The following is a 17,194-nucleotide window of genomic DNA, read 5'->3' on the forward strand; positions in this document are numbered from 1 at the left end:
TATATTATGGATACTCAACCCTTATCGGAGAAATGACTTGCAACTATTTTCTTCCCATTCCGTGGGTTGTCTTTTTGTTTTCTTAATAGTGTCCGTTCCCTCACTAAACCTTTCACTTTTGAAGTCCAATTTACTTATGTTTTTGCTTTGGTTTCTTTTCTATTGCGCATTTTGACACACGTTTACTGAGCATCTACTGAATGAGTGAACGTGCCTCTGTGCAAGTTACTCATCCTTCCTGAGCGACACTTTCCCTACTGCTTTCGACGAAGGTTAGCTGTTATGATTTTTAAATTAAGGGTAATAGAAGAATGTTTGTAAGTGCTTGTGATCCTACAGACAGATCATAACGATACTTGCTAGGGAAAAGGAGTGAGCAGCAGGATAATGCATTTGTCCCGAAACCAGGATGTTCCCCACAATGTTCGTGTCTGAAAGTGAGGAGCGAATGGTGCAGGTGAGCTGAAATGGCTAGCAAAGAGTCACAAGCTCTTCTTTTCTGCTCCCTTTGTTTTTCCATTACAGCAGCTGCATATTCCCACTGGGGTGCTGGACTATCCAAGGTGCTACAAAAGCAAATTCGCTTTGGGGCACCACCTGACTTTGCACTGAACATCATTTGGGGAACTGGAATAGGTACTTTGAATATGAAATCATGGTCTCTGAGTTAAGTAGAGATGCTTTACAAGTCTATTATATGTCTATTAAGGGTTTTTGAGGGATTGCCTGAAGGAAGAAAAAGAGTCTCTTCTAAGAACACTACCCTTGGGACTCCTCGGTGGCTCAGCCGGTTGATTCCAACTGATTCCGACCTCGGCTCGGGTCATGATCTCCGGTCCGGTCCGTTGGTTCAAGCCCCGCACCGGGCTCTGTGAAGACCGCTCAGAGCCTGGAGCCTGCTTTGGATTCTGTGTCTCTCTTTCTCTCTGTCCCTCCCCCACTTGCGCTCTGTCTTTAAAATAAACGTTAAAATTTTTTTTTTTTTTTTTTTTTTTTTTTAAATAAAGAATACTACCCTGGCTTTTCGCTGTGTGGGCATTCTTGAGGTTCAACCATGAGGCAGCTAGGGCTGAATCCCATTCTAACTCACTTTACTCCTTGATGTTTTTGGATACCTCTCCCCACAAAGGTTTTACTGTGTAGGGTTTCCTCCTGCTGATCTTTCTCTGCCCCCGGTGGGAGGTGGGGGGGGAGGGGGGGAACTCTTCTCCCAGATTTCAACGGCCGGATGCTAGCCATCCCCCAACTCTAATCCCGACCGCGACCACCCCTTCAAGGAGCTCTCCTCAGTGCCCCTGGATGAAAGTCTCCGCTTTTCCTAATGCCCATGTCATCTGTTCCTTCCTGGGCCCACTGTGATAACGATGTCCCAACTTACTTCCTGTATCAGACAATTAACTCCTAAGGGTACAGTCTTGTTTCGTCTTTGTACCCCAGAACCTACAAAGCTCCTGGCCTTTGTCAGGAGATTGATAAATAGCTCTGGAAAGGGAAACAGCCGGGAATGGCCGAATAAAGGGAGGATGTGTTAGCTCTATAGGTCAGAAGTGCTCTTCTTTCTACCTTTACCGACTACTTGTAAAAGTAGTTTGCAAAACATCTTACAGTTTGGAAAACTCATGTTAGTGGAGGTTAAACCCTTCTGCACAGACTAAGAGAATGTGAGATCAAATGAGACTTCTGGGGCGCCTGGCTGGCTCAGTTGGTAGAGCATGTGACTCTGGATCTCAGGGTCATGAGTTCGAACCCCATGCTGGGTGTAGAGCTTACTAAAAAAAAAAAAGGAAAGAGAGAGAGATTTCTAAAATCAGATGCCCAGATTTGCTGCCCAAGTACTGTCACTGAGAAGCTCACTTATTTCTTAAGGTTGCAAAGCAATGGTATGTTTCTAGGAAAACAAGTTGTTGAAAGGTGAAAATTCGACCCTAGACTCAAATAAGGGGCCACCACAACGCATTTCAAAGTTTCCTATGTGCCCCACTGAGCTACAAAGCCAAAGGTTAAATCAGTTCTTTTGTGTGAGGCTTCCACAAGCAAACTTTATCTTATAAACATGAAATTGTTTCCACGTCGATGGATTATTTTTATATGTGAAACCCATTCATTATACAAGGTAGAGTTTGCTTTGAAGGGCAGGAAAAAGTTAGCAAGGGAAATTTATGTAAATAACGATTTGATCATTAAAATTTTTCCTGAAGAGAAACAATTCTGTACAATATGTGCACACAGACATGGTTTCAGGAGCCCTTGGGCTCCTGAGAGCAGCCAGCACATACACTGTGGCCAGCACCAGGCTAGGCGCCCCACATGCACTATTCTCATTTAATTCTCACATCTACGAACCTCAGTCCCACCTGACAGACGAGGATCCTGAGGTGTAGAGAAGCACCTGATGAAGGTCACATGGTCATCAGGCTGTGGAGCCAGGGTCTGAACTCATCTTTCTGTCTGACTCACGCCTTGTGTGTGTCCCACAGTATTAACGCTGACTTCCCCACATGTCTCAGTTGAATGCAAAGATGTTCTTAGAACATTAAAAAGTGGGGGGCACCTGGGTGGCTCAGTAGGTTAAGTGTCTGACTTTGGTGCCAATCATAATCACACAGTTTGTGAGTTCGAGCCCCGCATCAGGCTCTGTGTTGACATCTTGGAGCCTGGAGCCTGCTTCCGATTCTGTGTCTCCCTTTCTCTCTGCCCCTCCCCTGCTCATGCTCTGTCTCCCTCTCTCGCAAGAATAAATAACTATTAAAAAAAAAATTAAAAAATGGGCATGTTTTCACATAAAACTCTATGAGAAAACCATGAAAGCTAATCCAGTAAGTCAACAAGAAGTAAATAAGCAAATGAAATGCCAGAGAATCTCAAAGAGAATAAAAATGCAATGTTCATAAACAAAAATGGTGCTGGTGTAGAACAATGGATCGTTCTCAAAGCATACCTCTAATTACACAGGAATTCAAGGAGGCTAAGTATTCTTTTTAAAAAAAGCTTTTTTAAAAAAATGTTTATATTTGAGAGAGAGCGAGAGAGAGAGAGAGAGAGAGAGAAGAGAGAGCGCACGCATGCACACATCAGTGGGGGAGGGGCAGAGAGAGAGGGAGACACAGAATCTGAAGCAGCCTCCAGGCTCTGAGCTGTCAGCACAGAGCCTGATGCGGGGCTCGAACTCATGGACCGTGAGATCATGACCTGGGCCGAAGTTGGATGCTTAACTGACCGAGCCACCCAGGTGCCCCATAGAGGCAAAGTATTCTTAATGTCCAAGGTATAAATTTCGTCTAATTCGGATGATGAAAAAAAAATCCAAGTAGGTATATGTGGTACAAATGAGCCAGTAATAGGTAAGACGCCAAGTACGGGAGGAGCGGGAGGGGGTCACCGAGAAGGCCTCTGCAGTGACAGGGATATACAGATCTGTGGCCAGAGCAGGGCCAATGTTAGGATTTGTAAGTAAGACAGCATTTTTGAGTAACCAAACAGTTGCACTGATAGGAGTTACTGATTTACAGAAAACAACGAAGATGGAAAGATCATACGAGTTCCTACCATGTGGCTGTGGAAGGTTATGTGGATACATACAGCGACCAAATGAAAAGCAGAAAGAGAGGAACATAAGAAAGGCAAAGAAGTAAAGGGGGTCCTTCCTGGGGCTAACAATCACGACTGCCGTGTTCCACTTACTTGCACTGAGCGTGGTAATACTTTATAAGATTCTGCAGCAGGTCCACACCCTTTTTGGTCTTGATTTCATTAACTTTAATGAGATACTGTGGAAATAAAACAGAATTGTATGTTGACTGTTACAGACAGGGTTTCCCAGTCCTGGGTCTGGGGAGCAGAATACCGATCGTGAATCTGCACAAGTTACTGAACCTTGGCTGCCTTCAGACAGGGGGAGTTTCATTTGGGGAATGACGATCAGGCACAGTCACGAGTGTACAAACGACCTCATTAGAGTGTTAATGGTTTACAAACACTCCAGATTAGTTTACTATACAAGCAGAAATCAAACACAGCAAAACATTCTAGAATGTTTGATTATATCCCCCTGGTGCAGTGGATCTCAAACTTAGAGTTCACATGATCAAAACCTGAAAGACAGGTCGTTCTTGGCAGAAAATCAGTAAAATTGCACTCTCTTTATGGAATATGTGGTGAGGTACTGAAACTTTTAGGAAGAGTTTCTGGTACTCAAGAATGAAAGAATAAGAAAAATTAACGTTACAATAACCTGTTATTAATCAAGCAGTTAATGAACACTACTAGCTCTGATTTTTACCAGTATCCAAGACTTTCTGTTGATATTGTTTGCTTTTTTTTACTTGTTTTATTATAAAGAAGTGCTTACGAGCAGACAGGTTCAAGAAACTAAAAGGTTGAAGAGGAGGAAAAAAAGACTATTTTCTTAAAAAAAAAAGAAACACTTAAAATTGAGAAAATTCTATCCGTTTTAGTATTTTTGGAAAACTGATAAAGGAACTGTTACACGTTAGCGTCAGAATGGCAGGACGCCAGGTCAAGTTGGACCAGCGCTCGCTGGGAACCCAGTTTGAGAACCACTGCTCAAAGTTTAAGGGAACATGCTTTCATTACATTTCTTTCATGAACTCAGACTTTCTTCATGACTACTTTATTTCAGCTTTCATTCCAACTGGACACATGGTTAAAAAAGACGCATGCTCTTAACCTGGATCAGTAAGACTTCATGTTCACCAGTGTTACTCCTCACCGGATGTTTTTTTCCACACTCACTCACAAGCAACATTAAAGTTCTCACCAAAGAATCCTGTTTTGGCATAAACAGCCCCACAGGACCAAGGCTCAAAATACGAGACAACAGTGAAATGGCGGATCCCAAAAGGCTTGGAGAAAAACGGAGATGAGAACCCTTAAGAAACAGTCCCCTCCTCTAATAACCAAACAGCCTGCATTTAAGCAGAAAAACTGCTGAGTAGCAGGAAAGATCACAGTTAACCAAACGCCAGGCAAATGCTCGCGAAAGCTGTTCTTACTTCGCACATTTGGAGCTGGAAGAGGCGTCTCTCCTTCTCCATTTCTTCTGCGATCTCGGCTCCCGTGATCTCCGTGCGGATCATTCCATGCTGCTTTGCGTGCTCTCTCTTCTCCTTCTCAATTTTTGTACTGTAATTAAAGATGCAATCATTTAAAAACAAAAACAAACATTCCTGTCTTTCCTTTTTGTCTTCCCTTTAACGAGAGTCACTGATTGTTTCTTACTAAAGGTTAAGCAGCAGGAACTCTTAAGGCGGTAACGTTGATGGAAAGTAACATTCAAAGAGAACACACATCGTATAAATTTTCACCTAGGAAACCTTGCCTTTTAAGTCTGATCTTACACATGGATGAATTCTTATACATTCTCTCACATTTTGGTCTGCGTGAAAAAATTCTGACAGTTGATTTTTCTCTTGGGTAAAGTACTTTACTCATCGATGAAAAAGTATCAGAAAGTTGGAGACCTCAGGTGTATCCTGATTGCCAACAGATTAAGAGTCTGAGAATTATTTCAGGACAATCAAAGCGCATGGTGGGCATGCACAAAAAGTAGTCAAAGGCGGGGCGCCTGGGTGGCGCAGTCGGTTAAGCGTCCGACTTCAGCCAGGTCACGATCTCGCGGTCCGGGAGTTCGAGCCCCGCGTCAGGCTCTGGGCTGATGGCTCAGAGCCTGGAGCCTGTTTCCGATTCTGTGTCTTCCTCTCTCTCTGCCCCTCCCCCGTTCATGCTCTGTCTCTCTCTGTCCCAAAAATAAAAAAAATAAAAAAACAAAAAAAAAACAAAAAAACAAAACAAAAAAAACGTTGAAAAAAGTAGTTAAAGGTAATTTCCAATATTCTTCTAAACCTGGGCCATTTCCATATCCCCATAACACACTTTAATCATTCCATCATCTGGCAGTGGCCTGTACAAAATAAGGATGGGAGAGGTCCTAATCTACAATTTGGAATCCCTCTCTGGCCTTTGTTGCTTCCAGACTGCCGTCATATACATCACTGGACACGGGGCTCAGGGAGCCGAATGGTACCAGAAGACACAGTTCTGACGTTGACATTTAGAAGGCTCCTGAAAAAAAAAAGCTGTCTTGACATCCTAACACCTGAAACCCAAGGAGGCAGCTCACTGCATTCTTGACAAGCCCTGTTGAGGTACAGGAGCCTTCTATCAACTTTTGGGTGCTTTACTCTGAAATATGAATGGGTGGTGAAAGATGATAAGGTAACTGAGGAAAGGCTCCAAAATGAAAGCAGGGGTTCAAAATAACAAGTCAGGGAGTGGGTACGCAGTGGTGAGAGAACCAGGGGCAGTAAGAGAGAAACTTTTTTTTTTTTTTAATTTTTTTTCAACGTTTATTTATTTTTGGGACAGAGAGAGACAGAGCATGAACTGGGGGAGGGGCAGAGAGAGAGGGAGACACAGAATCGGAAACAGGCTCCAGGCTCTGAGCCATCAGCCCAGAGCCTGACGCGGGGCTCGAACTCACAGACCGCGAGATCATGACCTGGCTGAAGTCAGACGCTTAACCGACTGCGCCACCCAGGCGCCCCGAGAGAAACTATTTATAAAATATAATCAAATCCTCAGAAAGGCAAAATAGTGTATCTATGAAACAAGAAGAAGAAACTATACAAAGGCCACCAAAAACTCCCAATGAACTTAGAGAAAGGGCTTTGGAAATTTAAAATATGATAGCCAAATTAAAAAAGTCAACTGAGGGGTGCCTGGATGGCTCAGTTGGCTAAGTGTCGGACTTGGGCTCGGGTCATGATCTCATAGTTTGTGAGTTCGAGCCCTGCATCTGCGGTCAGTGCAAGGCCCACTTTGGGCCAGAGCCTGCTTTGGATCCTCTGTCTCTCTCTCTTTCTGCCCCATCACCTGCTCTCTCTCTCTCTCTCTCAAAAATAAATAAAACATTAAAAAAAAAAAGATGACTGTGGGATGCCTGGGTGGCATCTGACTTCAGCTCAGGTCATGATCTCACGGTCCATGAGTTCAAGCCCCACGTCGGGCTCTGTGCTGACAGCTCAGAGCCTGGAGCCCGCCTCGGATTCTGTGTCTCCCCCTCTCTCCGCCCCTCCCCCACTCATCCTCTTTAAAAACTTGAAAAAAAAGGTTTAAAAAAGTCGACTGAAACAGTGAGAATAAAAGGTTGAAAATAATCTAAAACAGAACATAGACAAATAGAACAGAAAAGAGAGAAAAATTATAAGAACAACCTAGAGAATCCAACATTATATGGCGAAGCCTTTTAGGAGAATAAACAGAAAAGAAACCAGATGGGAGGAATGATAAGGAACATTTTAGGAACTACAGAGCTAAAAACTGCAAAGAGAAGGTCAATGAAGAAACTTTGTAGAACATTAAAAAAAAAAAAAAAAGACTTTCACATTTTCTAACTGGAAATAAATGAACCCCTTCCCCAAACCCCACACAAAGAAATGGGAGCAAATATGATTATAAAATGAGAGGGTTCATATTCAGCCCAACTCTCATTCTGTGTGATGCAGAATGAAGATATTTCTGGACATGGAAAAATCTGAGAATTTTCCCTCCTTGAGAGCCGTTCCCTGGAAACGAGTGGAAGCGGTGTGCCAGCCAAATATGGGCCCATGCCAGGAAGGAGGGAGGAGGAGAGCTACCACGAAGGGGCAGCCCAGGACGGCAGCTGTGCTGCTGAGCGCAAGGGCTCTGGAGGGAATCTCCAGGACAGAACAGACGGGACTGCCAGAGAACCTAACGATAACAGATCTATAACCGTTGTTACAACATACATAGTGTATGTTCTAAACAGAAACACTATTATTTTGTTTTAAACAGAAACATTCGAAGGTGTCGGTCGTCAGTTCTAACAGATAACAAAAGATCACAAACGTTTCCAGCAGCAGGAGGCAGATGAAATGAGGCAATTATTTCCCTAAGGGAAACCAGAAAATGGAACGATGAGAACAGAAAGTCCACTATGACACCATTTGATGGGCACTGGATATTTACAGTCACAGAAGTTGTTCACACTGACAACTGGTTTATCCATAAACTGTTGTATTAACCACACTGGATGAACAGGGATGGGGGTGGGAAAGCCACGGGGGGGTGGTTGTGCGAGGGAGCTGAGCCCTCATCTGCTGTGGCTGCACAGCAGGTGCACCAGGAGGAAACAGCAAGAGAACACAGAGGAACAGAGACGAACCAGCCAGGGAACAGGAGAGGGACTCAGAGGACAGGAGGGGTGGGACTGAGGGCCGCTGTGTCTTTCCACGAAAGCACGTCCGTTGCCTACGTAAGATCCCTTCCTCCCATTCCTCGTTAGGAAAAGAATCCTCATTATCAGGTGCAGCACAGACTTGGGAAGGCAGCACGGACATTCTTACAGTGCTGTGACACAGAAATGCTGTGAACGGTGCCTGGTCTGCCCTAGACGCTCTACTCAGATAGACTCTTGTCGAAGCCATTATTATCGGAGTTTCTATTCTATGCAGAGTCCGTCTTAACCGTTGCAAGCACTGTTTAATGCTTTCTTTTATGTATGGGTGTTATTTTGACCAAGTATTATTTGATGGTTTAAAAAACTTGCTAGAAACAACTGACTGGCTAACTGTATGTCTGTCAACAGGCAATTACTTCAACATGTTATCTTGTCTTCACAGAAGCCTTGAGAAGTGGTTAACGCTTCTATGGTTTTACAGGTGAGGATCATCAAAGTTAAGTATCTTGGCTCAAAGTCACAAAGCCGGTAAGTGGCACCACTGAGATTCTCCCATGGTTTCTGACTCCCCAGTGTGTGGTCTAAACTATTATGCCTCACTGCCTCCCGGGTTCTAAATGGAAGACCACAGCCCAGCCTCCTGGTTATCAAAGCTAATAAATTAACTTCTTTTATTTTTTTGTATGTTGTTTTGTTTTCTGTAATTCATAATCAAATGAGCCCTATCACATCAAATAATGAAACATTTGGGTTTTTTTTTCTTCTTATACCACTATACATCGTGAGGAAGAAGCATATCTTAGGAAAATCATTTGTTGATAGAGGTTTATTTATTTATTTTTTAATTTTTATTAATTTATTTCTTAATGTTTATTTATTTTTGAGAGGGAGAGAGAGACAGAGTGTGAGTCAGGGGAGGGGCAGCGAGAGAGGGAGACACAGAATCCGAAGCAGGCTCCAGGCTCTGAGCTGTCAGCACAGAGCCCGATGCGGGGCTCGAACTCGCAAACTGCGAGATCACGACCTGAGCCGAAGTCGGACGCTCAACCGACTGAGCCACCCAGGTGCTCCGACAGAGGTTTATTAAAAAAGAAAAATAAAACAACAATCTTTTGGTGAAATCCTAAAATCAGGACCCACTTAAATGATGAATCCTGACACACATTTCCAGGTCTGGATAATTCTTTCATTCCTGCAGCAACTACTCCCTATGCACGAGCTATGTGCCCAAGGTTCTGCTAGGGGTAGGCACGGGGAGATTAACACCAAACGCGAGGACGATATGGTCACTGCACTCACCGGGGTCAGAAGTCAGAGGACAATACAGACTAGTGAGCAACCAGACAAGTCTGAATACAGTTGAGCAAAGCGCCAGGAAGGGCACCTAGATCGTTCTAGAATGGCTTCTGCTCCAGGACATTCATAATACTGACCACCAGGTCTTGTGCCAACTGTATTTTTATAAAATACCAAAAATACAGTTCCACTACCCAACACTGGTAGGATTTCAGCTGACAAAGCACATACTGTACCTTGTTTTATTCCCGTGTCCTACAAAAGAGATCTATTCCACAAGTGTAGAGCAAAGGTGTTTTGTTTTGTTTTTTCTCCCTTCTGTGGACTCCGGCCCCTTTTGTATGTACTTAGTTCTATTCCAAGCCCGGGGCGTGAAGCTGCCTCTGGGCAGGGCAGCACTTAGCTCACAAGAGTGAGCACTGATGATCTGTTTTCATACAGAAAGACAGGACGGCCTATACTGTTCACTCCATCACTGACCATTTGAAGAGCCCTTTTGTTCTCAGCTGCATTTATAACCATCAATGCGTAAAAGCATTCCTAAGGCAGCAAGTCTCCAACAGTGCATTTATTACATAAGCATTTGTAGAAGTCGTCCGGCAAAAACAAATTTAACCCCGGATTTGTTTTTCTTTTGTTGGTGTTTTCATTCTGCTGTTACTGCTGTCTCCAGAAATGCTTTTATTCTCTCACGGTGACAGCTATCCGAGTTTACAGCCAACCTTTTTTATTAAGTGCTTTTAAATATACTTCTCCTCCCACCACACCTCCCGGTAACACAAATGTCTTCGAGTAGCAATAACGAGGGAAGGTGGTCTGACTCGTACGGCAGGAAGCTGAGCCAGGCCCACACCGTGCATTTCGTGTGCGTTATTTCCACAGTCCCTGCAACAGCCTGCCAGGCGGGCCTGCCGTGCCCGTGACGTGTTGCTCCGGCTCAGGGGCCACACAGACCCTGGGGAAGGCAGCGTGGCACCGCCCAGCTCCATGACCTCCTGTAATCCCTTCAGTCTCTCCAGGCTTCAGTTCCCCAATCCACAACCAGACGGTGAGGTCACGGTGTGGGGGTCACGCAGGTAGAACACGGCACACAGGCCCCGGCGGGCAGAAGGAGGTCACAAACGCTAGCTATGAATTTTTATCATTTCCTAATTGCTATGCAGGAATGTAAACAGCCTACAGTTATATGCTAGCTGTAATTAAAGAAAAGTTGCAACGGTCAGATGGACAACTTGATAGTCAGCGTCAGCAGCCACGGGCTCACAAATTTTTGGGAGTTAACAGCGCACCTCCCTCCTCCTATGACGAGGAGGAGGGGAATAAACACCTCCGGTCAGGTCAGCACACCCGGGCTCTTAGCCTCTACAAGGAGGTACTCAACGAGTTCTTGTCCAAAAGAGATCAGGTAAGAGCTCTGTCCTTCTTCTAGTTAACTTTTTCTTAAGAAATGAACAACTATAGAAAACAAACAAACAAAAATGACTTACAACTTTGTCTCATAGTCTTTCCAAGCTTTGTCAAACGGCTTCTTGAGATCCTTAGGAAAGAGAAAACGAACTTGAGACTGGATTCACTTTTGCTCAAAGGCAAGTAAACAGTGCAGAAATAACACGGCAGCAAAAATGCTTTCCTTTCAAGGACGCGTGAAACCGGACACACCCTCGCGCACGTCACGGCGTGTGTCGTAGACGAGGAGCCTGAGCGAGCGGGAAGGGCGGCCTTCGCTGCGATGCCTGCGCTCAGCACAGACTCCCCGCAGCCCCGTGGGCTCCCACCGATAATCCGGAAAGGGCCTCATCTTATTCCTCAGTCAATAACACTGTGTGAAGCGGCACATCTTTTCCAATGATCATTTTCCAAGTAGTTTTTATGCTAGAAATGTTCAGAGTGCCCTTCAAATGCAAGTAACGCTATGATCTTTAAAGAGGGGGGAAAAATCAATCCTTTCCAGTTAAAGTGAAAATCAAATTTCTGGACACTTACTCCTTTGACTCCCTTCAGGTCTCCTTTCAACAAGGAGTCCAAGGTGAAGATCACATTGTGGCTCAGACCCTGGAGCTGGAAAGTAAAGCAAACACGGAAGATGGTTAAAAAAGGGAGTGCGTGCAGAATAACAAAATCAGCTACTGTGGACTGGACACTTTGCACACACCAGACTCTGCGTAAGGGCTTTCACGCACCATCTTGCTGACCCTGTGCACCGCCCCGAGGTTAGGCGGCAAGACCAGCCCCCCCCACCCCCCACAGCAGGTGGGAGCCACACAACTGGCTTCTATTACTCCTTTTCGTACGCTTCTTCGGCATTTGTCACTATCTGAAATGACCCGGTGTGTTTATACGTGCACTCTGTCCCCCACCAGAACGTAAGCTCAGTGAGGGCCGGGACCACGACTGTCCCACTCACTGTGTCCTCTCTGTGCCCAGATCCATTAGAAACACAAGATACAAGTGCGGGTTTCTCACTGTTCTGAGGCAGTGGCCTGAGTCTCCTTGATTTTAAGTTGGAACAAAAAGGGGTCTACAGAGGAGAGGGAGACGGAGCTGGCACCCAGCTGGAGACAGCGGGGCAGGGAAACCAAGGGAGGGAAAGGCAAGCAGGGAAAGAGTGGGCCGAACAAGGACCGGGAACAGTGAATGACACGGACCCGTAGCACTGTGGGGAAACCGGGTCTAGTCGTGTGGAACCAACACTACAGGGACCTGCCGAACCAGGTCATAGCCGGCGAGGTCGGTGGGCTCCCTCACTCAGGAAATAATTTCACTCCCGTGCAAGAGTGTTCTCATCTGTCACTGCAGCCAGCCAGTCACCCTTCCATCAATCACTTACCATGTCCTTGTTCTGTGACACCCACCACGCTAGCGGCTGGCCAGGTGGAGGTGAATAAAACACTGTTCCTGCCTCGAGCGAGCTCACACCCCAGGGACAGAGGTGGTCGCCGTATGCAAACCCACTCTGCCACATCGCGGGATTGCAAGTGCCGTACAGAGGCGGAGGGAGAGAGCGGAGCGAGAAGGACCCACGTGGACACCTGCAGGCTTGGTGCGGGACCCTGGGCGCCCCCTAGATAACTGGGGGACGTGACAACCTGCCGCAGACAGCTGCAGTGAAGGGGTTAATACACCTCACAGTGCTAGCTTGCTCCCACACACTCAGCAAGTGAATACATATCTGTTTTCAAAATCCAAAGGGACGTTAGAGAAGAAATAAGAGCAAGGCAATATGGGGCGCCTGGGTGGCTCAGTCGGTTGAGCATCCGACTTCAGCTCTGGTCATGATCTCACGGCTTGTGAGTTCCAGCCCCGCGTCTGGCTCTGTGCTGACAGCTCAGAGCCTGGAGCCTGCTTCACATTCTGTGTCTCCCTCTCTCTCTGCCCCTCTGATGCTCATGCTCTGTCTCTCTCTCTCAAAAATGAATAAACATTAAAAAAAATTTTTTTTAAAGAATAAGGCCACACGGAACAGACGGACACCTTCTGCCAGCTCCTGCCTACCGCTCTCATCCTGGGCTCCCTGTGGCTCACCATTCCACCTCTGCCCCCCGGCTTCCAGTTTCCACGCAAGAGAAGTTGTCCAGGCACATCACCAGAGGGCTTGGATCAAAAACAACCAACTCTCTCTTCTTTCAAAGACAAAGAGATTCCGAATACCGAGACGATTCTATCTGTGCAATCTCGCTACCCCCCGCTCCCCCACCCACAGAGAGATAGCCTGGCTGGCAGGCGCCAACAGCGAGAGAGCCACGGATTCGGAGTCTGTGTTCTGTAAGGTCAAGGGCATTGGTTCCTGGGGAGTGGGGTGAAAAACATCTTAGCTATTACAATGGCTGTGGCTTTCCAAAGGGCCAGAGTATATAAACTTGATATAGAGTATATCTGTGGCATTAAAACTTCAAAGTTTAGTTTAAACTTTCTAACTTCCTCCCTCCTTCCCTCCCTTCCTTGCTTTCTCTTTCTCTCTTTCTTTCTAAGTGTTTATTTAGCTACTTGTAGGGGAGGGACAGAGAGAGAGGGAGAGAGAATCCCAAGTAGGCTCTGCACTGTCAATGCAGAGCCCAATGCAGGGCTCGAACCCACAAACTGTGAGATCATGACCTGAGCCAAAATTGTGAGCCACCCAGGTGACCCCCCCCCCCAAATATCTTTAAAAAGACTCCTTGGGATGGGGTGGTGCAGTTTTCAGGTAATAATAACGTTGAAAAACACCGGCTGTGGGTATGAGATGGGGAAAATAAAGATGAACAGGACTCACTCTCAGCCACAGATGAAGCTCCTTCCTGAAACATAAGCCTCCTGCATCCTGCTCTCCCTCGGGCCTCGGAGGTTTGTGTGGATGGTGGTAAGCGAGGCAGGGGCCAACCAGCCCTCCACTCGCCAGGCCAGTGCCTACCTCTCCTCGATTCGTAGAAATCCTTAATCTTCTTCAAAACATTCACCATCCCTCACCATGCACGTATCTGTTTCCTCATCTGTTTGCTGTACCCTCAGTTTGAATGCAAACTCTCTAAGGGTAGGGTCTGCATGTTCACGGCCCTATTTTCAACATTTTGGAACACCGCCTGGCACAGAGTAGGTGCTCAATAAATACTTGTAGAATACAGGAAATAGAGAATCATGTGAGCACAAGGTTCCTCTCTACAGGATTTATTCTGATGGGAAGCTTAGGACTTGTCAATAAGGGATGAGATAAATAAACTACGGAAGTTCTAAACTGTAGCCATAAAACTGAGAAAGTTCTTTATGTGTAACTCTGGAAATGGCTCCAAGATAAATTGTTACATGACAAAAGCAAAGTATAAACAGCATTCACAGCATACAAAGTTCTGTATAAAAAGAACAGGGGCACCTGGCTGGCTCGGTTGGGGAGCACACAACTCTGGACCTGTGTTGGGGAGCACACAACCTCTAGAAGTTGTAACTTCTAGCCCCAGATGGGATGTAGAGATTGCTTAAATACATAAAACTTTAAAATATTCTAAACAAACAATGAAATGACAGTGATTATAAACCATTTTTAACTTCATCCTAGAATCAGGCTTTTCACCAATGCCTCAAATCCTTTGTGAAATGAAGCAGGAAAAAAAAAATTGTTATGCCATTTTGGTCTGAGGGCTACATTACAAAATAAGAATGAAAAAATTATGAAACTGTGGTTAGTACTGAATGTGGGGGTTGCGCGGAAGGAAAAGTCCCTCAAAAGCCATGTACAGACCACACAATAGACACACACTGTAACCTTTCAGTGCTGTCGTCGGGGTTGGGGGGTGGTGGGAGGGGGGGGGGCTGCAGTGGCACTGATGGAAAACCCCAAGAATTAAGAATTTCTTTGTGGTTATCCACACACATACTCTTGGGGGCTGATAAGAAACCGAGAAGGCCAAACATTGTGTATTTATGAATTCAGAATCTTCCCAGGATGAGCCTAGCAAAAGGCCCCAGGAAAAAAATCTTTCCCCACCTTACTTCCCAGGAAAAAGTCGGTTAATTTGCAAGAACTGGCAAAGGCAATGGTTTTAAGGAAAGAGCGAATAGCAACTCTGTCATTATGAAGATGCAGAGAGATGTCAAAGAGAAAACAGACTACTCTCGAGAAAAGGAAACTTTTGAGAAATATTTATCAAGAGGCCAAAATTTCCTTTGCTGCAGATCTCAATGAAGAGAAGGCCTATTTTCTCCGACACTGGAAGGTACCTCGACAGCGATGGATTACATGACCTCACAGTTGTAGGGTTCTGTGACTTTCCTGCTTTTTCACTTTCCAGTTCTTTCAGGAATCCTTCTCACAGCCTAAGCAAAGCTTGCAAACGAATACAAAAGCACCTCCAGGGCAACCACGAGGAGGCCAACGTAAAAAAAAACGAGTAGAAAGACTTCCTGTATCACCTTCATTATCCTCAGTGGATGTTTTGAAAGCCTTTCAAATCTATTATTTCCCATTAATTTTACTAAAATTCTATTGATTCCATTTCCATTTACTCAACTTCCAACCTATTTCCTTCCCTTTAATGATAAAGTTGAATTAACTAAGTTCTTTACACAAGCCAAGATAACAGGACGATGAAGGATATGTTTCTAAGAGCACCTCTTTTTCCATTTTATTAAGCAAACACATTAGAAAGCATTTCAGGAGTGGTGTCTGGGTGCGGTAAATGTGTCTGCTTTCCAAACAAACTGCTTCCTCACAAAGTGGAAATTTCCTCTGCGAGCATATACGTATATCAAGGCCAACGAGAAACCTGGAACAAAGACAGGAGGAGGCTGACGTCTATCCTTTCATTATGCAAAAGTGATTTAAGCAAACAGACTGTAATTAATATTGGTTTTGATCACAATAACCACCTATTCCTTACAACTAGCTCAGACGCTACCAGACATGAGACAAACAGCTCCCGTTAGAGAGGACTTCGGGACGGCTTTCCTCTTTGTACCCGCTCTGATTTTTCTCTAAACCCCTTTAGTTTTACCACAAAACGACATGATCTCATTCTTTATGATTCATCACCTGTCTTTCTTCTCTAGAAGGTATGCCTCTTAATTAAGGGAGAAGCATCTCATCTGTTTTGTCCACTAACCGACCAGGTCCCAAAGCTGGAGCCAGCAGGCAGCTGCCGGTGGCCACGCTGCACTGCGGTTTCTGGCTCGCCTGGGGGCCTGCGACCCGGGGGGCTGTGCCACCCTGTGGGAGCACAGGCGTGGGGGACAGTGACTCAGCAGCGTCGCAGTGGGAGCGCAGCACGGCTCTACATGTGGTGCCCTGCCCCCACGGCCCCCACATGCACACGGCACCGTTATCAATGAACGGGGACATAATTTGCTTGCTTTGTCATCCTGCGTTAATCCTGACGTTCCTACCTTACTGCCCACCGGTTCTCTCTCCTTCCCCTCTACAGACAGAAAGTAAGGCTAATGCAAATCTGCTGACTTGCTCAACACATTGGAAAATCCAATTAAAATAATGAGCCAGCTCCCAGCAGTTAAGTCTTCGATTCCCTGGAATAAATTAGATATTCAGTTTAGTGTGTTAACTCCTTCATGGCGTACTTATGCACCTTCATGGCAGTGCCCGGTTGTGGTCAGGCAGTTTCCAGGGTGTTAAGATACACTGGAAAGAGTTCTCAGCAGGAGCTGAGAAGGCCAGAATGTGGCCACTCGTTACTATTGGCCTGGGGACTTTGGGCAAACCGTTAACCTGACCGACTCGGTTTTCTGATTTTAAAATGGGTGTCCTGGCACCTTCCTCCACTAGCCAAGGCTGGTGCGACAGGATCAGGGAGAACGGATGCCAGCGGAGCTCCCACTGGGTAGCAGGCCACAGGGCTGTCTGCTTTATCCGACTGCTCCGCTGGCTGCTCCCCAGAGCCCTCAAGGTGGTATTAACATGTTCAAACACACTCAGCCAAGTGGACGGGCCAAACCACAAGCCAGGGCTAACTCCCAAGTCAGTGAACTATTTACAGCATTATCTTCTTGTAGGTTATCATAATGTGCTTTTTTTAAAAGTTATTTATTGAGAGAGAGAGAGAGAGAGAGAGAGAGAGAGAGAGAGACTGACTGGGAGGGAGAGAGAGAGAGAGACAGACAGACAGACAGATCCCAGGGCCATGAGATCATGACCTGAACCGAAATCAAGAGTCAGACACCCAACCGACTGAGCCACCCAGGCACCCCCGATTATCAGAATGT

The 17,194-nt window shown here is 45.7% G+C and overlaps 1 protein-coding gene and 1 non-coding gene across 5 annotated transcripts in view; one reads left to right on the forward strand and one right to left on the reverse strand.

The window, feature by feature from the left end:
- ASAP1 (ArfGAP with SH3 domain, ankyrin repeat and PH domain 1) overlaps positions 1-17,194 on the reverse strand; it is a 343,719-nt gene that overhangs the window by 85,615 nt on the left and 240,910 nt on the right. For all 4 annotated transcript variants that reach the window (XM_043601770.1, XM_043601772.1, XM_043601771.1 and 1 more), the window contains exons 6-9: positions 11,498-11,572; positions 11,002-11,051; positions 5,013-5,142; positions 3,682-3,767 (exon numbers count right to left, since the gene is read on the reverse strand). In XM_043601770.1, coding sequence (XP_043457705.1) covers positions 3,682-3,767; positions 5,013-5,142; positions 11,002-11,051; positions 11,498-11,572 — 341 coding nt within the window. The remainder of the gene's footprint in view (positions 1-3,681; positions 3,768-5,012; positions 5,143-11,001; positions 11,052-11,497; positions 11,573-17,194) is intronic.
- TRNAQ-CUG lies at positions 1,688-1,760 on the forward strand. The gene has a single exon. It is a non-coding gene; the product is annotated as a tRNA-Gln (tRNA).

Source organism: Prionailurus bengalensis, chromosome F2 (assembly GCF_016509475.1).
Source record: "Prionailurus bengalensis isolate Pbe53 chromosome F2, Fcat_Pben_1.1_paternal_pri, whole genome shotgun sequence".
In the NCBI taxonomy this organism is placed as follows: Eukaryota; Metazoa; Chordata; class Mammalia; order Carnivora; family Felidae; genus Prionailurus; species Prionailurus bengalensis.